The 22,068-nt window shown below is 58.2% G+C and overlaps 3 protein-coding genes across 5 annotated transcripts; 2 read left to right on the forward strand and 1 right to left on the reverse strand.

Moving 5' to 3' along the window:
• The first annotated feature begins 178 nt into the window (after nt 1–178).
• Nucleotides 179–5,865, forward strand: ATP5MC1 (ATP synthase membrane subunit c locus 1). The gene is made up of 5 exons (XM_005532473.3): nt 179–288; nt 966–1,014; nt 1,761–1,838; nt 2,369–2,541; nt 5,704–5,865. Exons 2-5 carry the CDS (start codon nt 976–978, stop codon nt 5,816–5,818), a joined length of 405 nt encoding a protein of 134 aa, XP_005532530.1. The 5' UTR covers nt 179–288; nt 966–975; the 3' UTR covers nt 5,819–5,865.
• Nucleotides 5,866–7,915: 2,050 nt separating this feature from the next.
• UBE2Z (ubiquitin conjugating enzyme E2 Z) lies at nt 7,916–16,890 on the forward strand. 3 transcript variants are annotated; one of them, XR_015774698.1, is made up of 8 exons: nt 7,916–8,235; nt 10,883–10,955; nt 11,691–11,878; nt 12,487–12,598; nt 13,072–13,184; nt 13,647–13,737; nt 14,243–14,561; nt 14,791–16,890. XR_015774698.1 is itself a non-coding variant. In XM_088068193.1 (7 exons), the coding sequence occupies exons 1-7, from the start codon at nt 7,916–7,918 to the stop codon at nt 14,411–14,413; spliced, it is 1,068 nt and encodes a 355-aa protein (XP_087924319.1). In that variant the 3' UTR covers nt 14,414–16,890. The 3 variants fall into 3 exon arrangements, 1 of the variants encoding a protein (XP_087924319.1); XR_015774699.1 differs by having other exon boundaries at nt 15,481–16,890; XM_088068193.1 differs by having other exon boundaries at nt 14,243–16,890.
• Nucleotides 16,891–17,151: 261 nt separating this feature from the next.
• Nucleotides 17,152–21,950, reverse strand: SNF8 (SNF8 subunit of ESCRT-II). The gene is made up of 8 exons (XM_088068092.1): nt 21,854–21,950; nt 21,295–21,345; nt 20,656–20,794; nt 20,401–20,505; nt 19,214–19,286; nt 18,495–18,636; nt 18,125–18,199; nt 17,152–17,660 (listed from the first exon to the last, which is right to left on the reverse strand). The coding sequence occupies exons 1-8, from the start codon at nt 21,905–21,907 to the stop codon at nt 17,538–17,540; spliced, it is 762 nt and encodes a 253-aa protein (XP_087924218.1). The 5' UTR covers nt 21,908–21,950; the 3' UTR covers nt 17,152–17,537.
• Between the last annotated feature and the right edge of the window lie 118 nt (nt 21,951–22,068).

The raw sequence follows: 22,068 nt of genomic DNA on the forward strand, positions 1-22,068 counted from the left end.
CCCGCCCTTTCCCGCCCACCGCCGGATTGACAGCTGCCTCACCCAATCAGCGAGCGCCCAGCGTGCGCAACTCACCAATCACCGCCCGCCTTTCCGCCCGCCTTCTTCCCGCCGTCCCCGGATGCGGGAAGGCGGGGCTTTCCCGAGGCTCGGCCAATGGGGAGGGCGGGTTCGGGCGCGTGCGCGCGGCGGCAGCCAATGGGCGCGGAGGACGCCGGGGGGGACACGGCCAAGGTGACGCTCCCCACAGAGCCGCTGCCGCCGCCGGCCCGAGCGGACCCTGCGCAGGTGGGAGCCGGCCCGGGCCGAACCCGCGCCCGCCGCCCCCGCCGCCTCCTCCGGGGCTCCCGGCGAGAGCCGCGGGCCCGGCCGCTGCTCGCTGGGGTCGTGCCCTTCGCTGCCCGGCGGGCGGTGGGGCCTGCGCTGCCCTCGGCGGGTCGTGAGGGCGCCGGTGTGGGAGGGAGGAGGGGCGGGAGGAGCCGCCCGGGGAAGGCACCGAGCGGGGATTAACGGGAACGGTGGGACAAGGCCGAGGGGACAGCGGGGACACGGTGGGGTGAAAACCTTGGGGACACACTGGGGACAGTCGGGGAAACGGTGGAGACAAAGCCTTGGGGACACGGCAGGGACATGGTGGGGTTAAAGCCTTGGGGACACGGTGGGGACAAAACCTTGGGGACACCCTGGGACAAAGCCTCGGGGACAGCAGGGACACACTGGGGACACGCTGGGGACACAGTGGGGTTAAAGCCTTGGGGTCTCGCTGGGACAGAACCTTGGGGACATGCTGGGGACAAAGCCTTGTGGACACGGTGGGGTCAATGGGACAAAGCCCTGGGGACACTGAACCACGAGCTGTGTGTGAGCGCAGGGGTCGCCTGGGGACAGCAGCACCGGGAATTCACCGCCGGTAAATCTGGTTAATAAACCTTGCTTTGGTTTATCCCCCCCGTTCTTTCTCGCAGATCCAGCAAAATGCAGGCTCCCGTGGCGCTCCTCAGCTCCCCAGCGCTGGTAGGTGTCCCTCCCTGGCAGGGCTGGGCTCATTCCCACCGGGAATGTGGCGTTTCTCCCGCTGTCCCCTCCTGCACACCCCCAGCTGGGGTGGGCTCCGGGCCGTGCTTTCCCGGGATTTACAGAGGAAGGGAACAAGGTGACCTCTGGTGACACCATGTGAGTGGCTGGCACTGAGCTGCAGGCCCCGGCGCTGCTCCCAGCAGCAGCTCCCGCATTTCCACCGAGTTGCTCGGGAATCCCTTTCTTTCCAGGAGGAAAATGTGTGGAAACGTGGGAGGGATGGAATTTCTGGGGCTGGCACCTCGCTGTGCTCAGCCTGGGGTGTGTGGAGTTGCTCGTGGACCTGATCCAAGTGGCTGAAATAGAAACACCCTCCACTGGTCACCCTTTCTTTTCCAGTCCTGGCTCCCAGCTGGGATGTTTTGGGGGGGGGATTTTAACGCTCCATCAACCAGCTGGGCTTTCCTGAGGGTTGGTGCACATAAATCCAGCTGTGGGAACGCTGATCTCTGCTCCCTGCAAGGGTTTGGGTCGGATTTTAGGGAAAACTTCTCCATGCAGAGGGCTCTGGGAGTGGTCACAGCTCCAGGGCTGTTTGGGCAGGGTGGGATGTGGAATTTGGGGGCGTTCCCCATCACCCCTGAGCTGTCCGTGTTCCTGCAGCTCCAGGGCTGTTTGGGCAGGGTGGGATGTGGAATTTGGGGGCATTCCCTATCAGTCCTGAGCTGTCCGTGTTCCTGCAGTTCCGCTGCTGCTCCAGGGCTCTGGCCAGGCCCGTGTCCGTGGCTGCGTTCAGCAGGCCTGAGGCTCAGAGCACACAGGTGAGCCTGGGGGTGGGCTTGTGACTCATCCTGGTCTTGATCTTCATCCTCCATCCTCATCCTCCATCATGATCCTGATCCTTCATCCTGATCCTCCATCCTCATCCTTCATTCTCATCCTGATCCTCCATCCTGATCCTGATCCTGATCCTCCATCCTCATCCTGATCCTTCATCCTCATTCTCCATCCTTATCCTCATCCTTCATTCTCATCCTGATCCTCCATCCTGATCCTGATCCTGATTCTCCATCCTGACTCTACTGATCAGGACCAAGCCCCACCCCACCACTCCCCATGCTGGGTGCCAGCCCTCAGGTGTCCCCTGAGGTGTCCCTGCAGCCCCACAGGTGTCCCTGTGTGTCCCTGAGGTGTCCCTGCAGTCCCTGTTTGTCCCCATGTGTCCCTGTGTGTCCCCTGAGGTGTCCCCGAGTGTCCCGGTGTGTCCCCACAGTCCCTGTGTGTCCCCACGTGTCCCAGTGTGTCCCCACAGTCCCTGTGTGTCCCTGAGTGTCCCGGTGTGTCCCCACAGGTGCCGGTGCCGCTCCCGGCGCAGCCGTTCCGGCAGTTCCGCACCGGTGCCCTGGCCCGGGACATCGACACGGCCGCCAAGTTCATCGGGGCCGGCGCCGCCACCGTGGGCGTGGCGGGCTCGGGGGCCGGCATCGGCACCGTGTTCGGCAGCCTCATCATCGGCTACGCCAGGTCAGGGTCACTGCTGCTGCTGCTGGGGGGCTCCGGGGGGCTCTGGGGACCCTCCCTGGGCTCCGGGGGGCTCTGGGGGGCTCTGGGGACCCTCCCTGGGCTCCGGGGGGCTTTGGGGGGCTCTGGGGACCCTCCCTGGGCTCTGGGGGGCTCTGGGGACCCTCCCTGGGCTCTGGGGGGTTATGGGGACCCTCCCTGGGCTCTGGGGGGCTCTGGGGACCCTCCCTGGGCTCTGGGGGGCTCTGGGGACCCTCCCTGGGCTCTGGGGGGCTCTGGGGACCCTCCCTGGGGCTGGGCTTCAAGGGCAGCAGCACTGGGAATGTCCAAGGGCTCTGGTGGTCCAGCAGTCCCCTAAAAATGATCCACCATTCCTTTAAAAATGATCCACTGTTTCCTTCAAAATGATCCTTTAAATGGCCCCCTCTTCCCTTAAAAATGGTCCCTCATTCCCTTAAAAACGAGCCACTGTTCCCCTAAAAATGTTCCTTTAAAATGAGCCCCCATTCCCCTAAAATGATCCACTCTTCTCTCCAAAAATCTGTTAAACACATTCTATTAGAATAATCCATTGTTCTCTTAAAAATAATCCTTTCTAATTAAATAATCCACTCTTCTCCTAAAAGGATTCCACTCTTCTATTAAAATTAATTCACTTTCTTAAAACAATTATTCTAATAAAACAATGTTTTTATCTTAATAGAATCCATTCTATTAAACTTATCCATTAATCTATTAAAATAATCCGTTAATCTATTAAAATAATTATTTTATTGGGTTTATCCATTCTATTAAAACTATTATTCTCTATTAATAATGCTCTGTTCTATTAAGCAATCCACGATTTTATTCCATGAATCCATCATTCTGTTAAAGTTCCTGGATTGTTTGAACCCACCCCTCTAATTCATTCCCAATTTTCCTCTGGAGCTCTGCTGCCTCTGGAAGGAATTGCAGCTTGGAAGCACCGGGTGCCAGCTAAATCCAGGGTTTAGCATCCCTAAAAACAGGGAAAAACCCTGGATATCCCATCCCATCCCATTCCAGCTGCTCCTGGATCCGGCTGGCTTGGGGCATTCCCTGCAGTTATTCCCTGGATTTATCTCCTTGTTTGGGGGATTCCCCGGTTTGGGACATTCCCTGGTTTCATTCCCTGCTGTGATTCCCTGGATTTATCCCCTTGTTTGGGGGATTCCCCGGTTTGGGGCATTCCCTGGTTTCATTCCCTGCTGTGATTCCCTGGATTTATTCCCTGCCTTGGGGCTGGTTTGGGGCAGGATTCCCAGGATTTACCCCTGGTTTGGCCCAGGATTTACCCCGGGTTTGGCTCAGGATTTCCAGGATTTCCCCCCGGTTTGGCTCAGGATTCCCAGGCTGGTTTGGCTCAGGATTCCCGGGATTTCCCCCCGGTTTGGCTCAGGATTCCCAGGATTTCCCCCCGGTTTGGCTCAGGATTCCCAGGATTTCCCCCCGGTTTGGCTCAGGATTCCCAGGCTGGTTTGGCTCAGGATTCCCAGGCTGGTTTGGCTCAGGATTCCCAGGCTTTCCCCCCGGTTTGGCTCAGGATTCCCAGGATTTCCCCCCGGTTTGGCTCAGGATTCCCAGGATTTCCCCCCAGTTTGGCTCAGGATTCCCAGGATTTCCCCCAGTTTGGCTCAGGATTCCCAGGATTTCCCCCCAGTTTGGCTCAGGATTCCCAGGATTTCCCCCCAGTTTGGCTCAGGATTCCCAGGATTTCCCCCAGTTTGGCTCAGGATTCCCAGGATTTACCCCGGGTTTGGCTCAGGATTCCCAGGATTTCCCCCCAGTTTGGCTCAGGATTCCCAGGCTGGTTTGGCTCAGGATTCTCAGGCTGGTTTGGCTCAGGATTCCCAGGATTTCCCCCCGGTTTGGCTCAGGATTCCCAGGATTTCCCCCCGGTTTGGCTCAGGATTCCCAGGATTTCCCCCCGGTTTGGCTCAGGATTCCCAGGATTTCCCCCCAGTTTGGCTCAGGATTCCCAGGATTTCCCCCAGTTTGGCTCAGGATTCCCAGGATTTCCCCCCAGTTTGGCTCAGGATTCCCAGGATTTCCCCCAGTTTGGCTCAGGATTCCCAGGATTTACCCCGGGTTTGGCTCAGGATTCCCAGGATTTCCCCCAATTTGGCTCAGGATTCCCAGGCTGGTTTGGCTCAGGATTCCCAGGCTGGTTTGACTCAGGATTCCCAGGATTTCCCCCCGGTTTGGCTCAGGATTCCCAGGATTTACCCCAATTTGGGTCAGGATTCCCAGGCTGGTTTGGCTCAGGATTCCCAGGATTTCCCCCCGGTTTGGCTCAGGATTCCCAGGATTTCCCCCCGGTTTGGCTCAGGATTCCCAGGATTTCCCCCCAGTTTGGCTCAGGATTCCCAGGCTGGTTTGGCTCAGGATTCCCAGGATTTCCCCCCAGTTTGGCTCAGGATTCCCAGGCTGGTTTGGCTCAGGATTCCCAGGATTTCCCCCCGGTTTGGCTCAGGATTCCCAGGCTGGTTTGGCTCAGGATTCCCAGGATTTCCCCCAGTTTGGCTCAGGATTCCCAGGATTTGCCCCCGGTTTGGCTCAGGATTCCCAGGATTTCCCCCCAGTTTGGCTCAGGATTCCCAGGCTGGTTTGGCTCAGGATTCCCAGGCTTTCCCCCCGGTTTGGCTCAGGATTCCCAGGATTTCCCCCCGGTTTGGCTCAGGATTCCCAGGATTTCCCCCCAGTTTGGCTCAGGATTCCCAGGATTTCCCCCAGTTTGGCTCAGGATTCCCAGGATTTCCCCCAGTTTGGCTCAGGATTCCCAGGATTTGCCCCCGGTTTGGCTCAGGATTCCCAGGATTTCCCCCAGTTTGGCTCAGGATTCCCAGGATTTACCCCGGGTTTGGCTCAGGATTCCCAGGATTTCCCCCCAGTTTGGCTCAGGATTCCCAGGCTGGTTTGGCTCAGGATTCCCAGGCTTTCCCCCCGGTTTGGCTCAGGATTCCCAGGATTTCCCCCCGGTTTGGCTCAGGATTCCCAGGATTTCCCCCCGGTTTGGCTCAGGATTCCCAGGATTTACCCCAATTTGGGTCAGGATTCCCAGGCTGGTTTGGCTCAGGATTCCCGGGATTTCCCCCCGGTTTGGCTCAGGATTCCCAGGATTTACCCCGCTGTTTCCCGTGGCAGGAACCCCTCCCTGAAGCAGCAGCTCTTCTCCTACGCCATCCTGGGCTTCGCGCTGTCCGAGGCCATGGGGCTCTTCTGTCTGATGGTGGCATTCCTCATCCTCTTCGCCATGTGACAGCTCCGGGGGCTCCTCCCGACATAAAAACAGAATTCCCTACGGAATCACCGCTCCTGCCTTCCTTCTTCACCTCCTGGGGCGGATTGCAGCTGGGTTCATCCGGGGTTTGGGAATGGGAATGGGGGGTCGGCTGAAATCCCACCCCAGGTCTGGAGAGCAGAGGGTGGGGATGGAATTCCCGGAGGAAGGGAAGGAATTCTGCCCGGGAATCGCCGGTTTGGGGTTTTCTTGGTTTTTTTTTGTTTTTCAGCTTCTGGGATGGCTGGGAGATCCCAGCTGTGGGATGGGAATGGGACACGGGAATGGGAATGGGACACGGGAATGAGATTGGAATATAGAGATGGGACACGGGGATGGGAATGGGACATGGGAATGGGACACAGGGATGGGAATGGGACATGGGAATGGGACACAGGGATGGGAATGGGACACAGGGATGGGAATGGGACACAGGGAATGGCATTGGGACATGGGAATGGGATTGGGACATGGGAATGGGACACAGGGAATGGGAATGGGATTGGGACATGGGAATGGGACATGGGAATGGGATTGGGACATGGGAATGGGACACAGGGAATGGGACACAGGGATGGGAATGGGACACAGGGATGGGAATGGGACACAGGGAATGGCATTGGGACATGGGAATGGGATTGGGACATGGGAATGGGATTGGGACATGGGAATGGGACACAGGGAATGGGACACAGGGATGGGAATGGGACACAGGGAATGGCATTGGGACATGGGAATGGGATTGGGACATGGGAATGGGACACAGGGAATGGGACACAGGGATGGGAATGGGACACAAGGAATGGGACACGGAATGGGAATGGGACATGGGGATGGGAATGAGACACAGGAATGGGATTGGGACATAGGGAATGGGAATGGAACACGGGGATGGGACATGGGAATGGGACACAGGGAATGGGATTGGGACACAGGGAATGGGACATGGGAATGGGATTGGGACACGGGAATGGGACACAGGGATGGGTGGCTCTGCTCGGGACATTCCTAGGAATGGGAATAGGGATGGATGGAATTCCTGTGAGGGGAAGAGGGAGGGGAGAACTCGGCTCCAAAAGCCGCAGGATTTGGAGAAACGTGGCTGTGAAGACAGAAGGAATTCGGGAGATGCTGGCTCAGCTGGAGAGGGAAAATTCCCTGGATTCTGGGCAGGAATGTGTCCGTTTAAAGCCGGGACAGCCCTTTGGGAATGTTCCAGGGAGAAGGACGCTGTTACTGCGTGAGGAGTTACAGTTATCCTCCCTGGGGAAACGGGACTCGGAATTCCTCGGATCCCTGGGAAGAGAAAGCGTCCTTGGAGCTGGAATTGGGGGCTGGGATGCTCCTGGAATGTTCCTTTTCCCCTTTCCCACCTCTCTTTTCCATCCTGGGGGTGCTGGGAGCCGCTGGCTGCTGCCTGATCCCGCTGCTGGGATCCAAAGAGGATCCAAAGGGGATCCAGAGGGGATCCAAAGCGGGATCGAGCCCTTCCCTGTGTCCCCAGCACCCTGAGCCCGTCCGGCACCTCGAGTTGTGCCAGGAAAGGTTTGGGTTGGAATTTCGGGAAGGGATCTCTCTGCTGGAAGGGCTCCAGTCCTGGCAGAGCTGCCCAGTCCCGGGAGGGGTTCCGGGGATCCCGGTGAGCGCTGCCGGGCGGTGCTGGGGGCTGATGATCCCGGAAAAATCCTGAAATGTCCCGAGCGGGAAAGGATCCAGCGGGCTCATCCCGCCCGAGCCCTGCCCGCTGCGCATCCCTCAGCGTCCGGGATCTCCGGCAGCCCCGTTCCCTGCCCAGCGCCGATCCCAGAGCTCTTTCCCACCCTTTTCCTTCCGTGATCCCGCCGTTCTTCAAATTCCCCCTTTCCCAAAAAATCCCCAAAGCCCGTTTCTCCCGCCGGACCTCCCGCCCGCCAGGGGGCGCCATCGCGGGCTCGCCCTCCGCTGCTCCCCTGCGGCGGGGCCGCTCCTGCCGCCGCTCTGTGGTGCCGGGGGCGGGCGGCGTGGGCGGCGCGGGGCCGCTCTGGCCGCGCGCCTCGGTGGTGCGGAGTCCCGGAAGCGGCGCGGGCCGAGGCCGCAATGGCGGAGAGCCCGGCGGCCGAGGACGCGGCCCCGGCCCCGGCCCCGGCCGCGGTGCTGGCGGCGGGCGGCGGCAGCGCCTCCCCCCGCGCCGCGGGGGCCCCCCGCGTGTTCATCCCCCCCCAGCTCCGGGCGGCGGCGGGCTTCGGCGCGGCCGCGGCTCCCGGCAGCGGCGCGCCTCCCGGCAGCGGCGGCGCCCCGATGGCGGCGGCGGCGGCGGGGGCCGCGCTCCTCACGCACTCCGCCTTCTGGGACCCCACGGTCAGCGGCGACTGGGACAGCGAGCGGCCCAGCCCGGCCTGCCTGCTGCGGATCAAACGGTGAGCGGGACCGGCAGCGACACCGGTACCGGTACGGGCAGGGACAGCGGTACCGGCAGCGACAGGGGCAGCGGAACCGGCAGGGACAGCGGTACCGGTACGGGCAGGGACAGCGGTACCGACAGCGACAGGGGCAGCGGTACCGGCAGGGACAGCGGTACCGGCAGGGACAGGGGCAGCGGTACCGGCAGGGGCAGCGGAACCGGCAGGGACAGCGGAACCGGCAGGGACAGCGGAACCGGCAGGGACAGCGGTACCGGTACCGGCAGGGACAGGGGCAGCGGAACCGGCAGGGACAGCGGTACCGGCAGGGACATTGGAACCGGCAGGGGCAGCGGTACCGGTACCGGCAGGGGCAGCGTAGGGCCCGGGCCCGCGGCCGGTAACGGGCCCTGCGGCACAGCCGGCTCCCGGCAGCCGCGCTGGGCACCGGGACAGGCCTGGGAACGGCACCGGGCCCTGCCGGTATCCCGGGACAAACACGGGGACGGGGCCTGACCCCTCCCGGGGTCCCGGGACAAACACGGGGACGGGTCCTGACCCCTCCCGGTGTCCCGGGACAAACACGGGGACGGGTCCTGACCCCTCCCGGTGTCCCGGGGCTCTCCCGGGCACAGCCCCCGGTTCCCCCCGTGCCCTGGAGGCGCCGGGTCCCGGCTTTGCTCTATCCCGGGCTGCTGCCAGCCCTGCCCAACCCGGCCGGGATCCCCCTGGAATTCCGGTGGATCCCCCTGGAATTCCGGTGGATCCCTCTGGCATTCCGGTGGATCCCTCTGGAATTCCGGTGGATCCCTCTGGCATTCCGGTGGATCCCCCTGGCATTCCGGTGGATCCCTCTGGAATTCCGGTGGATCCCTCTGGAATTCCGGTGGATCCCCCTGCCCGGGTGTTGGGCTCAGGGGGATCCCCCTGTGCCACCCCGGGCTCTCCCAGCAGAATTCCCTGGTGCCAGTCCCGCCCTGGGCATCGCTGGCAGCTCCCGGGATGATCTGGAAATCCGGGATGTGCTGGAAATCTGGGATGTGGCAGAAATCCGGGATCGGGTCAGAAATCCGGGATCGGGTCAGAAATCCGGGATGTGGCAGAAATCCGGGATCGGGTCAGAAATCCGGGATTGGGTCAGAAATCCGGGATGTGGCAGAAATCCGGGATTGGGTCAGAAATCCGGGATCGGGTCAGAAATCCGGGATGTGGCAGAAATCCGGGATCGGGTCAGAAATCCGGGATGTGGCAGAAATCCGGGATTGGGTCAGAAATCCGGGATCGGGTCAGAAATCCGGGATCGGGGCAGAAATCCGGGATTGGGTCAGAAATCCGGGATTGGGTCAGAAATCCGGGATGTGGCAGAAATCCGGGATTGGGTCAGAAATCCGGGATCGGGTCAGAAATCCGGGATCGGGGCAGAAATCCGGGATTGGGTCAGAAATCCGGGATCGGGTCAGAAATCCGGGATCGGGGCAGAAATCCGGGATCGGGGCAGGCTTTCCCAGCCCTGCCATGCTCAAACTCCAGGATTCCCCCCAAGGCCCCATTCCCGTGGATCCCGGCGGGATGAGGATCCAAACGCTGCCGTTAATTCACCGGCTCCATCCCGGGAGCAGGAATTGCTGCCTGCCGGGCTCATCCCGGGTTTTTTGGGAATGTTCCAACCCGGAGCTCCCCAGGGCAGGCGGGGAAGGGGAAATTCCTGCTGGGAACCCCCAGGAGCTCGGGAAGGGGATGGGAAGGATGGGATTGTCCCGTTCATCCGTGGGCTGCACGGAGCTGCTGGGATTTCCTGGGATTTGGTTCCGCTGCTCCCACTCCTGGAGCTGTTGGGATGAGGTTTGGGAAGGGAAGGAGCTCCCGGGGAGCTCTGGAATCCCTGCCCTGATCCGTTAACCCCAAATCCATCCCGGCCTGGGGAAAAGAGCGCTGGGAACACCCTGAGCCTCACCCGAGAGAACCTGGGGACAGATCCCGAGGGCAGTTCCCAGCAGGAATTTATTTTTATTTTTATTTTTATTTTTATTTTTATTTTTATTTTTATTTCTATTTCTATTTTTATTTATTTTATTTTTATTTTTATTTATTTTATTTTTATTTTTATTTTTATTTCTATTTTTACTTTTTATTTTTATTTTTATTTTTTATTTTTTTTTTTAATTTTTATTTTTATTTCTATTTTTATTTTATTTTTATTTTTATTTTTATTTTTATTATTATTTTTATTTATTTTTATTTGTATTTTTTATTTTTATTTTTAATTTTTATTTTTAATTTTTATTATTATTTATTTATTTTTATTTTTATTTTTAATTTTTATTTTTATTTATTTTTAATTTTAATTTTTTTAAATTTTTTTATTTTTTATTATTATTATTTTTTATTTATTTTTATTTTTATCTTTATTTTTATTTTTATTTGAATTGGTGCTGCTGGAGGTGGTGAAACCCCAAGGGTGGGAATTCCAGGGGGGATTCCCAAGGATTCCAGCCAGGATTCCCGAGGATTCCTGAGGCTCTGGAATGCCTCGGCTGCTCCTGGAGCTCCCCCAAAAACCGGGGACAGCACCTCCCAAATCCCAGTTCCAATCCTCAGCCCTGCAGGGATCTGTCCCTGGAGCCGTTCCGGGCCGATCCCGGCTAATTCCCGTCGCCTTTTCCAGGGATATCATGTCCATTTACAAGGAGCCGCCCCCGGGAATGTTCGTTGTGCCTGATCCCCACGACATGACCAAGGTGAGGAACGGCTGCGATTCCTTCGGCCTCCTCCTCCTCCTCCTCCTCCCCAAAGGTGGGGCTGGCCGGGGCTCCCGGGGGCATTTCCCAGCTGGAATATTCCCGGAATGTCCTGGTGAGGGACCAGCGAGGCTCCAGCTTTCCTGGGGATGTTGGGATGGGATTCAGTGGAGCCGTGGAGGCTTTGGGAACGCCGGAGTTCTTGGGAATGCTGGAGTTCTTGGGAATGCTGGAGTTCTTGGGAACGCTGGAGTTCTTGGGAACGCTGGAGTTCTTGGGAACGCTGGAGTTCTTGGGAACGCCAGAGGCTTTGGGAACACTGGGAGGTTTGGGAACACTGGGAGGTTTGGGAACACTGGGAGGTTTGGGAATGCTGGAGTTTTTGGGAATGCTGGAGTTTTTGGGAACACTGGAGTTTTTGGGAACACTGGAGTTTTTGGGAACACTGGAGTTTTTGGGAACACTGGAAGGTTTGGGAACACTGGAGTTTTTGGGAACGCTGGAGTTTTTGGGAACGCTGGAGTTTTTGGGAACACTGGAGTTTTTGGGAACACTGGGAGGTTTGGGAATGCTGGAGTTTTTGGGAACACTGGAAGGTTTGGGAACGCTGGAAGGTTTGGGAATGCTGGAGTTTTTGGGAACACTGGAGTTTTTGGGAACGCTGGAGTTTTTGGGAACGCTGGAAGGTTTGGGAACGCTGGAGTTTTTGGGAACATCCAGGCGCTGTTCCCGCAGATCCATGCGCTGATCACGGGCCCCTTTGACACCCCCTACGAGGGCGGCTTCTTCCTGTTCCTGTTCCGCTGCCCCCCGGATTATCCCATCCACCCGCCCCGCGTCAAGCTGATGACCACGGGCAACAACACCGTCAGGTTCAACCCCAACTTCTACCGCAACGGCAAGGTCTGCCTCAGCATCCTCGGGTAAGCCAGGCCTAGGGGCTGCCTCAGCATCCTCGGGTAAGCCGGGCCTAGGGGCTGCCTCAGCATCCTCGGGTAAGCCAGGCCTAGGGGCTGCCTCAGCATCCTCGGGTAAGCCGGGCCTAGGGGCTGCCTCAGCATCCTCGGGTAAGCCAGGCCTAGGGGCTGCCTCAGCATCCTCGGGTAAGCCAGGCCTAGGGGCTGCCTCAGCATCCTCGGGTAAGCTGAGCCTAGGGGCTGCCTCAGCATCCTCGGGTAAGCCGGGCCTAGGGGCTGCCTCAGCATCCTCGGGTAAGCCAGGCCTAGGGGCTGCCTCAGCATCCTCGGGTAAGCTGAGCTTAGGGGCTGCCTGGGATGAACCAGTCTTGGGGTTAGGCTGGGGCCAGGTGGGGTCAGGCTCTGCTCCCAGGTGAGCACAGACAGGACAGGACAGGAGGACAGGACAGAAGGACAGGACAGGACAGGAGGACAGAAGGACAGGACACGCTTTAGGCTGTGCCAGGGGAAGTTCAGGCCCAGCTCTGCTCCCCCAGGTTTCTGGGCTCTGCCACAAGGGGTTCGCTGCTTTAATTAATGAATTCGTTAATTAACGGCTGTCTCTGCTGCCCCAGCACGTGGACAGGCCCGGCCTGGAGCCCGGCCCAGAGCATCTCCTCGGTGCTGATCTCCATCCAGTCCCTGATGACCGAGAACCCGTACCACAACGAGCCCGGCTTCGAGCAGGTGAGAGCTGGGAGCCGGGATCTGAGCCTGGGATTGGGATCTCAGCCTGGGATTAATTGGGATCTGAGCCTGGGATTGGGATCTCAGCCTGGGATTAATTTGGATCTGAGTCTGGAACTGGGATCTGAGCCTGGGATTGGGATCTGAGCCTGGGATTAATTTGGATCCAAGTCTAGAACCGGGATCTGAGTCTGGAACCGGGATCTGAGTCTGGGATTGGGGGGTTCAGAGAGAGCTGGGATTGGGGTTGTGAGGGACAGGATAACGGGGATTGGGGTGCTCAGGGATAACGGGGATTGGGGTGCTCAGGGATAACGGGGATTGGGGTGCTCAGGGATAACGGGGATTGGGGTGCTCAGGGATAACGGGGATTGGGGTGCTCAGGGATAACCAGGATTGGGGTGCTCAGGGACCATCAGGGGCCGGTGGGGCGCAGCCGGGCCCTGCTCCCACCATCCCGAGCCGTTTTCCAGGAGCGGCACCCCGGGGACAGCAAGAACTACAACGAGTGCATCCGGCACGAGACGATCCGCGTGGCCGTGTGCGACATGCTCGAGGGGAAGTGTCCCTGCCCCGAGCCCCTGCGGTACGGCATTCCCGAAATCCTGGGGCTGGGGGGCACCAGGAGCCGCTTCCCAACCGGCATTCCCGAAATCCCGGGGCTGGGGGGCACCAGGAGCCACTTCCCAACCGGCATTCCCGAAATCCCGGGGCTGGGGGGGCACCAGGAGCCACTTCCCAACCGGCATTCCCGAAATCCCGGGGCTGGGGGGCATTGCCCAGCCGGCATTCCCGAATTCCTGGGGCTTGGGGCAGATCCCAGGGTCTGGGGTCACCAGGAACCGTTCCCAGCCGCAATTCCCGGGGTTAGGGGCGGATCCCGGGAGCTGGGAATGTGGGAATGTGCGAAACGAGCTCTGCCCGCGGCTGGAAATCAAAGTTCATTTCCTGGGAGGGGGGAGCAATTCCCAGAAAAACCTGGGAGGAGGGAGGGAAGGGGGACGGGGGGCGCTGGGGGTGACCCCGTGCCCGCCCTGCCCGTCCCCAGCGGCGTCATGGAGAAATCCTTCATGGAATACCTGGATTTCTACGAGGGCGTGTGCAAGGAGAGGCTGCACCTGCAGGGCCAGACCATGCAGGTGAGGGTGGGGCAGGGGCACGGCCGGGACCTGGGGGGCACAGCTGGGGACAGATGTGGGGCACAGCTGGGGATGGGTGTGGGGCACAGCTGGGGATGGGTGTGGGGCACAGCTGGGGACAGATGTGGGGCACAGCTGGGGATGGGGATGGGTGTGGGGCACAGCTGGGGATGGGTGTGGGGCACAGCTGGGGATGGGTGTGGGGCACAGCTGGGGACGGATGTGGGGCACAGCTGGGGACAGATGTGGGGCACAGCTGGGGATGGGGATGGATGTGGGGCACAGCTGGGGATTTCAAGGATCCTGTCCAGGGGGAATTTCAGGATCCTCTCTGGGGGAATTTCAGGATCCTTCCCAGAGAGAATTTCAGGATCCTTCCCAGGAGAAATTCCAGCACTCTCCTCCAGACTGGCCTTTCCCCCTGGAATTTCCCCCCTTCCCACCCCACCACCTCTCCCCCTCCATCCCACCCTCACCCCCGTTGGTCATTCCCGTTTTTCCCCAGGATCCTTTCGGGGAGAAGCGCGGCCACTTTGACTACCAGGCTCTGCTGGGGCGGCTGCAGGGGCTGCGGGCGCGGCTGCAGGAGCGGCTGCAGCAGGACAGCGCCGACATGGACTCGGAGAGCAGCTCCTCGGAGCCCGAGCCGGACACTCAGGGCTGCCCCAAGGCCTAGCGAGGCTGGGCCCGGCCCCGGGACTGCAGCACAGCCGGGCCAGGAGAGCCGCCGGATCCCTCCCTCCCTCCCTCCCTCCGGAGGCTTCCCAGAGAATTCCCAAAAAGAGACAAAGCCGAGCTCGGGACAGGCTCCTGTTGGACAAAAGGTACTTCCTGGCACGTGGCATCAGGTTCTTTTTGGGGGTTTTTTTGGGGGTTTTTTTGGAGAACACCTACACTGGTTGGGGTTTTTTGCTTTTTTTTTTTTTGTTTGTTTGTTTTGTTTGTTTTTTTTTTTCCAGGTTTTTTTTTTGTTTGTTTGTTTTTTTTTTTTTGTTTCTCCGATTAAAGAATGAGCTCTAGACTGCAAATCCTCGAGAGCTTTTCTGCTCCTAGGCAGGGAGGGAGCTCTTCCCTGGAGCTGTGGGAGCGCTCGGATAAGCCCGGGGCGCATCCAGGTGGAATTCGGGAGAGCCGGGGCGTTCCCGGGGGTTTTCTCCTAAGCAGACCAAAGATAAGAAGGAATTCTCCCCGCTGGAATTGCGGCTCCTTCCCCAAAGCTTCCCCCGAGCCTTGGGGCGCCTTGGAAACTTCACGTGGAAAGCGGGAACTGCGGGAATCCACGGATTTATTCGTCCGGGAGGTTTGGGAAAGGGAGGATGAGGAAAAACGCTCGGAGAGGAGAGGAGGGGAACGCTCAGGGTTGGTGTTTTATCGCCGGAAGCGTCGCTTTGGATTTTGCGTTTTGGGAGGGTTTTTGTTCCTGGTGGAGCTGGTTTTTCCTTACCTGGAATTCTGGTGTCACCTTTCCCGTCCCCTCCCTCCCTGTCCTTCCGTGGAGACCCCAGAAAAGGGACAGTTCCAGGGGGAATTTCGGGAAAATTCCTTTGCCAAACCTTGGGAAATCCCACGGTTTTGGGAAATCCTGGAGTTTTGGGAAATCCCGGAGTTTTGGGAAATTCCAGGTTTTTGGGAGCGCTGGGAGTGCTCGGAGCAGGATTTATTCCGGCATTGCCTCAGAGATGTGGCAGTGGCCGTGCTGCCCCGCCCAGCCGCGGGTGCAGGTGAAAATTCCACGTTTTCCAGGGAGCCGAGCCTGGGGAGGATCCGTTGGAGCAGAGGTTGGGTGACCAAGAGCTTCAGGAGCTGATTTTCCCCATCCCGATGTTTTCATGGACAGAAAGCCGAGCACAAAGTTGCACATTTTGCCCTCCCCTACTCCCCTCCCCACCAGTTTGGCCCCGGTTCGGATCAGCTGGAGCTGGGAAAACTTCCCAGCCCGGGATGCTCATCCTGAGGGGCCTGGAGGAGCCAGAAAAACCCTGGAATGATTGGGGATTGCTCTCAGCAGAAAGGTGGGAAATGGGGGAATTGTGGTGGAACAGCTCGGGAGTTATCCCGAACAACCTGGGAGTGGTTAATCCCAAATAATCTGGGAGTGGTTTACCCTGAACAGCCTGGGATGGTTTATCCCAATGGAGTGGTTTATCCTGAATAACCTGGGAATGGTTTATCCCAAATAACCTGGGATGGTTTATCCACTTGGGAATGGTTTATCCCAAATAACCTGGGATGGTTTATCCCAATGGAATGGTTTATCCTGAATAACCTGGGAATGGTTTATCCCAAATAACCTGGGAATGGTTTATCCCAAATAACCTGGGAATGGTTTATCCCAAATAACCTGAGATGGTTTATCCACTTGGGAATGGTTTATCCCAATGGAATGGTTTATCCTGAATAACCTGGGAATGGTTTATCCCAATGGAATGGTTTATCCTGAATAACCTGGGAATGGTTTATCACAAATAACCTGGGAATGGTTTATCCCAATGGAATGGTTTATCCCAATGGAATGGTTTATCCTGAATAACCTGGGAATGGTTTATCACAAATAACCTGGGATGGTTTATCCCACTTGGGAATGGTTTATCCTGAACAACCTGGGAATGGTTTATCCCAAATAACCTGGGATGGATAACCTGGGATGGTTTATCCCAATGGAGTGGTTTATCCCAAATAACCTGGGATGGTTTATCCCACACAACCTGGGAATTGTTTCCCCCTGCTCCAAACCCCCCAGGACCAGTTGGGATTTAACCCTTGAGGGGATCCCCAGGTGTCACCTCCTCACCGTCACCTTTTGTCCCCGGGAGCTTTCCCAGCCTGCTGGGCTGGGAATTGTGGGAACTGTGGGAATTGTGGGAATTGCCTTATCCCGTTTTCCCGGAGGGAGGGGCTGTCCCAGTTCCCAGTGACAATCCTCGGCCGCTGCTGTAGGCAGAACTGTTTTAGGAAGGGATTTTTAGGCTGAAGTGGAGCTCAATAAATGCACAAGAGGCGCTCGGAGATCTCCGCCTGTTTTGTTGGACAGAAGAATTCCGGCTTTTTTTTTTTTTTCCTGGTTTGGGATTTTTCTGGGCTTTTTTTCCCCCCTTTTTTCTTTTTAATTTTTATTTTTTTCCCCTTTGTGCAATAAAGTTTCGTTTTGGCAGAATGGAGCCTGTGGTATTCCTTAGTGGGAATTCTCCTGGAATAACGATTTCCCGCGGCACCGCAGGACAGGGTTCCCAGTTTTGCTGCTGCTGGGAGCCAAAATTCCAGAGCCCAGATCCCATTTCCCACTGCAAATCCCATTTGGGTCTCCAAGACTCCGCTCTCAGCTCCTTTTCCTCGTTTTCCACAATCCGAGGCATTTCCACCCCAAACCAGGCAGGGAATCCAGCGGGAATTGATCCCAAACTTCCCAAACTCAGGAACATTTTACAAAACTTTTATTCCCAGTCCCGCCGTCCCTGGGATTGGGAGGGATCCCGAGGATTCCGGGAGGGATTTCTGAGGATCCCAAGAAGGATTCCCAAGGATTTTGGGAGGGATTCCAAGAGGGATTCCCAAGGATCCCGGGAGAGATTCCAGGAAGGATTCCAGTCAGGATTCCTGAAGATTCCGGAAGGGATTCCAGGGGGGATTCCCAAGGATTCTGGGAGGGATTCCCAAGGTCTCCAGGAGGGATTCCGGAGAATTCCAACCGGTATTGCTGAGGTTTCTGGCCAGGATTGCGGAGGATTCCAGCAGGGATTCCAGACGATTCCAGCCAGCATTCCCAAGGATCCCAGCTGTCATTCCCGATGATCCCGGCGCGCTCAGGGCTGTGGGGCGGCTCCGTCCTGGGCGAGCAGCTCGGGGAAGAGCGCGGGCAGCCAGAACTGCGGCTCGGCCGGAGCCTGAGCGTCCAGCCAGGCCATGCCCTCCTTCAGCAGCTGCTCCTGGGAAATGGGAATGGGCTGGGAATGGCTGGGATGGGCTGGGAATGGCTGGGAATGGCTGGGAATGGCTGGGAATGGCTGGGATGGGCTGGGAATGGCTGGGAATGGCTGGGATGGGCTGGGAATGGCTGGGAATGGCTGGGAATGGCTGGGATGGGCTGGGAATGGGCTGGGGATGGGCTGGGGATGGGCTGGGGATGGGCTGGGGATGGGTTTGGGATGGGTTTGGGATGGCGGGAATGGGCTGAGGAACTGTTCCCCTTCCCACTCCCATTCCCATTCCCACTCTCCCATTCCCATTCCCACTCCCATTCCCATTCCCACTCTCCCATTCCCATTCCCATTCCCACTCTCCCATTCCCATTCCCATTCCCATTCCCACTCTCCCATTCCCATTCCCATTCCCATTCCCATTCCCACTTTCCCATTCCCATTCCCACTCTCCCATTCCCATTCCCACCTACCAGAACCTGCTTCGCTCGCTCCGTCTCCCACTTGAGGCTGGCCCGGATCTCGCTGACCGTCACAAACCCCTTTTTCTGGGAAAACATCCAGGAAAAATCCCGGCTCGCTCTCATCCCAGCTCGGCCCAATCCCATTTTTTTATGGAAATAACGAGATTTTTCCAGCTGGCTTTCATCCAGATTTAAATCCACACTTCAGCAGCTTCACCCACAAACCAGATCCAATCCAAATTCCCAGTCCTGGAGGCACCAATTCCCCGTTCCCAGCCCTTTTCCGGGATCATTCCCACCAATTCCCCATTCCCAGCCCTTTTCCCGGATCATTCCCACCAATTCCCCATTCCCAGCCCTTTTCCCGGATCATTCCCACCTCTGCCAGCTGCAGCACCACCGTGTGATCCATGTTCAGCTCCGCCGGCACCGACTGCACCAGGAATGTTCCTCCCACCGGGATGATCCCAAATCCGTTCCCCAAAACCTTCAGCTTCTTGATGGCCCGGAGCAGATCATCCCTGGGGAGCAGCAATTCCAGCTGCAATTCCAGCTGCAATTCCAGCTGCAATCCCAGCTGCAATCCCAGCCCTGGGAATGCCGGAGCCTCCAGCAGGAACGGCCCCGTGCTGCTCGCTGTTAAAAACCGGGAATTGCTTCCATAAAGGAATTTGGGATCGGGATTTCGGCATCTGGGCAGCCTTGAAGGTTCAGCCCCCAAAAATGGGAGTTTTGTCCTAAAAATCTGTGTCTGATGGGATTTATCCGTCCCCTCCTTGCAGTTCCAGCGGGAAAAATCCTCCCAGGGCTCGATTTTTGGGGAAAAAATCCTCTTGGAGCTGTTTTTTTGGGAAAAAATCCTCTTGGGGCTGGATTTTCAGGGAAAAAAACATTCCTGGGCTCGATTTTTAGGGAAAAGGTCCTCTCAGGGCTGGATTTTTATGGAAAAAATCGTCTCCAGCCGCAGGCAGGAGTGGCTGAGGATCCCAGAGTATCCCGAGGGAAGGGCGGATCCAGCAGTCCTGGCTGCAGCTCTGGGAATTCCCGAGGCTGGGAAGGGACCCCCCCTTTTCCCAATCCCGAATTCCCGGCACTCACTGGCTGACGTCCTGAGAGAATTTCCCCCTCCCCTTCAGCACCTGCTGCTGCAGCTCCTCCAGCGTGATCAGCCCTGGGAGCGGGGAATGCCGGGATTAGCCCGGGATTAGCCTGGAACAGCGCCCGGGCTGCTCCCAGCTTCCCATGGATGGATGGGATGGATGGGATTGGGATGGATGGGATTGGGATGGATGGGATTGATGGGATGGATGGGATGGATGGGATTGGGATGGATGGGATTGGGATGGATGGGATTGATGGGATGGATGGGATTGGGATGGATGGGATTGGGATGGATGGGATTGGGATTGATGGGATGGATGGGATTGATGGGATGGATGGGATGGATGGGATGGATGGGATTGATGGGATTGATGGGATGGATGGGATTGGGATGGATGGGATTGATGGGATTGGGATTGATGGGATGGATGGGATTGATGGGATTGATGGGATTGATGGGATTGGGATTGATGGGATGGATGGGATTGATGGGATTGATGGGATTGATGGGATTGGGATGGATGGGATTGGGATGGATGGGATTGATGGGATTGGGATTGATGGGATTGGGATTGATGGGATGGATGGGATTGATGGGATTGGGATTGATGGGATTGGGATTGATGGGATGGATGGGATTGAGGTTTCCCTGGCTCTGCTGGAGCCCATTCCAGGTGTGAAGTTGCTGTTTTGGGATGAAAAACACCCGCTCTGGGAATCCCAACCCTCTGCAGATCCCTGGGATTGGGAAGGATCCCTGGAACTGGGAAGGATCCCTGGGAATGGGAAGGATCCCTGGAACTGGGAAGGATCCCTGGGATTGGGAAGGATCCCGGGATCAGGGAAGGATCCCTGGGAATGGGAAGGATCCCTGGGATTGGGAAGGATCCCGGGATCAGGGAAGGTGGATCCCTGGGATTGGGAAGAATCCCGGGATCAGGGAAGGATCCCTGGGAATGGGAAGGATCCCTGGGATTGGGAAGGATCCCGGGATCAGGGAAGGATCCCTGGAACTGGGAAGGATCCCTGGGATTGGGAAGGATCCCGGGATCAGGGAAGGATCCCTGGGAATGGGAAGGATCCCTGGAACTGGGAAGGATCCTGGGATCAGGGAAGGATCCCTGGGATTGGGAAGGATCCCTGGGAATGGGAAGGATCCCGGGATCAGGGAAGGTGGATCCCACCTCCGTTGCGGTGTTTCAGCGCCAGGCACACCTCGATGATCTGCACCCCCAGCTCGTAGTAGAAATCTCCGACTCCCAACATCTCCGCCCAGAAGCCTTTTCCAGCTGGGAAAGGAGAGGGAAAAGGGATCAGAGCACCGGGAAAAACCTCCCGGAGCCGCTCCCGCGCCCCGAGCTCGCCGGAGACCGCGCGATCCCCCCGCCGTTCCCGAGGGATCCCAGCGGCTCCGGGAGAAATCCCAGCGGATCCCTCACAGGCCAGGGGATCCACGCCGATGGTGGCGCACATGTCCTGGAACTGCAGCCGGAATTCCGGGCTCTTGCGGATCTCCTGCTTGTGCTTGCTGGCAAACGCCTCCAGGTGCGTCCGGAACGTCTCCAGCTGCTTGGACATCTGGGAGCCGGGAAAAACGGGATCGGGAACGGCAAACGGGCTGGGAACGGAGCGGGGGGGACGGGAATGGGGATGGGATCCATGGGATGGGATCCATGGGATGGGATGGGATGGGATGGGATCCATGGGATGGGATCCATGGGATGGGATGGGATGGGATGGGATCCATGGGATGGGATCCATGGGATGGGATCCATGGGATGGGATCCATGGGATGGGATCCATGGGATGGGATGGGATCCATGGGATGGGATGGGATCCATGGGATGGGATCCATGGGATGGGATGGGATGGGATGGGATGGGATGGGATGGGATCCATGGGATGGGATCCATGGGATGGGATGGGATCCATGGGATGGGATGGGATGGGATGGGATGGGATCCATGGGATGGGATCGATGGGATGGGATGGGATGGGATCCATGGGATGGGATGGGATCCATGGGATGGGATGGGATCCATGGGATGGCTCCAGCCCCATCCCAAGGGAATTCCCACCTGGGCCAGCTGATCCTCGGCCAGCACCGTCCCTCGCTCCTTGTACTTGGCCTGCGGGAGGGGAGGGACATTCCCAAACCGGGACATTCCCGAACCGGGACATTCCCGAACCGGGACATTCCCGAACCGGGACATTCCCGAACCGGGACATTCCCGAACCGGGACAACCCCGAACCGGGACAACCCCGAACCGGGACATTCCCGAACCGGGACAACCCCGAACCGGGACATTCCCGAACCGGGACATTCCCGAACCGGGACAACCCCGAACCGGGACAACCCCGAACCGCTGCCCCCCACAGCCCCCCGCGCCCTCCCCAGCTCCCGGTCCCTGTTCCATTCCCGCTCCATTCCCGCTCCATCCCCGCTCCATTCCCGTTCCATCCCCGCTCCATCCCCGTTCCATCCCCGCTCCGTTCCCGCTCCATTCCCGTTCCATCCCCGTTCAATCCCCGTTCCATCCCCGTTCCATTCCCGCTCCATTCCCGTTCCATCCCCGTTCAATTCCCGTTCCATCCCCGTTCCATTCCCGCTCCATCCCCGTTCCGTTCCCGCTCACCTCGGTCAGTTTTCTCCTGGCGATCGCCCCCGCCCCCACCCCCCGCCGGTGCATCCCGGCCCCGCCGCCGGCGCGCGCGCCCTGACGTCACCGGCCGCCGGGCCTGACGTCATCGAGAGGCGCCGCGCGCGGGAAAGGGCGGGGCCACCTCAGGCCCCACCCCTCCCCTCAGTGATGGACGGCGGAACCGCCGGGGGGGAATTAAATAATTGTGA

The sequence above is a fragment of the Pseudopodoces humilis genome, chromosome 29 (assembly GCF_049639895.1).
Source record: "Pseudopodoces humilis isolate 2021_Gansu_Grassland_sample_001 chromosome 29, ASM4963989v1, whole genome shotgun sequence".
In the NCBI taxonomy this organism is placed as follows: Eukaryota; Metazoa; Chordata; class Aves; order Passeriformes; family Paridae; genus Pseudopodoces; species Pseudopodoces humilis.

Bases quoted from the DNA above. Each gene is read 5' to 3' on its own strand.
- ATP5MC1 (XM_005532473.3), top strand. From the start codon at position 976: ATGCAGGCTCCCGTGGCGCTCCTCAGCTCCCCAGCGCTG. The intron at 1,015-1,760 runs GTAGGTGTCCCT...GTGTTCCTGCAG, and splicing joins TCCTCAGCTCCCCAGCGCTG to TTCCGCTGCTGCTCCAGGGC. The intron at 2,542-5,703 runs GTCAGGGTCACT...TTCCCGTGGCAG, and splicing joins CTCATCATCGGCTACGCCAG to GAACCCCTCCCTGAAGCAGC.
- SNF8 (XM_088068092.1), bottom strand. From the start codon at position 21,907: ATGCACCGGCGGGGGGTGGGGGCGGGGGCGATCGCCAGGAGAAAACTG. The intron at 21,346-21,853 runs GTGAGCGGGAAC...CCCCTCCCGCAG, and splicing joins CCAGGAGAAAACTGACCGAG to GCCAAGTACAAGGAGCGAGG. The intron at 18,637-19,213 runs GTGAGTGCCGGG...GCTGCTCCCCAG, and splicing joins TTCTCTCAGGACGTCAGCCA to GGATGATCTGCTCCGGGCCA.
- UBE2Z (XM_088068193.1), top strand. From the start codon at position 7,916: ATGGCGGAGAGCCCGGCGGCCGAGGACGCGGCCCCGGCCCCGGCCCCG. The intron at 13,185-13,646 runs GTACGGCATTCC...GCCCGTCCCCAG, and splicing joins CCCTGCCCCGAGCCCCTGCG to CGGCGTCATGGAGAAATCCT. The intron at 13,738-14,242 runs GTGAGGGTGGGG...GTTTTTCCCCAG, and splicing joins TGCAGGGCCAGACCATGCAG to GATCCTTTCGGGGAGAAGCG.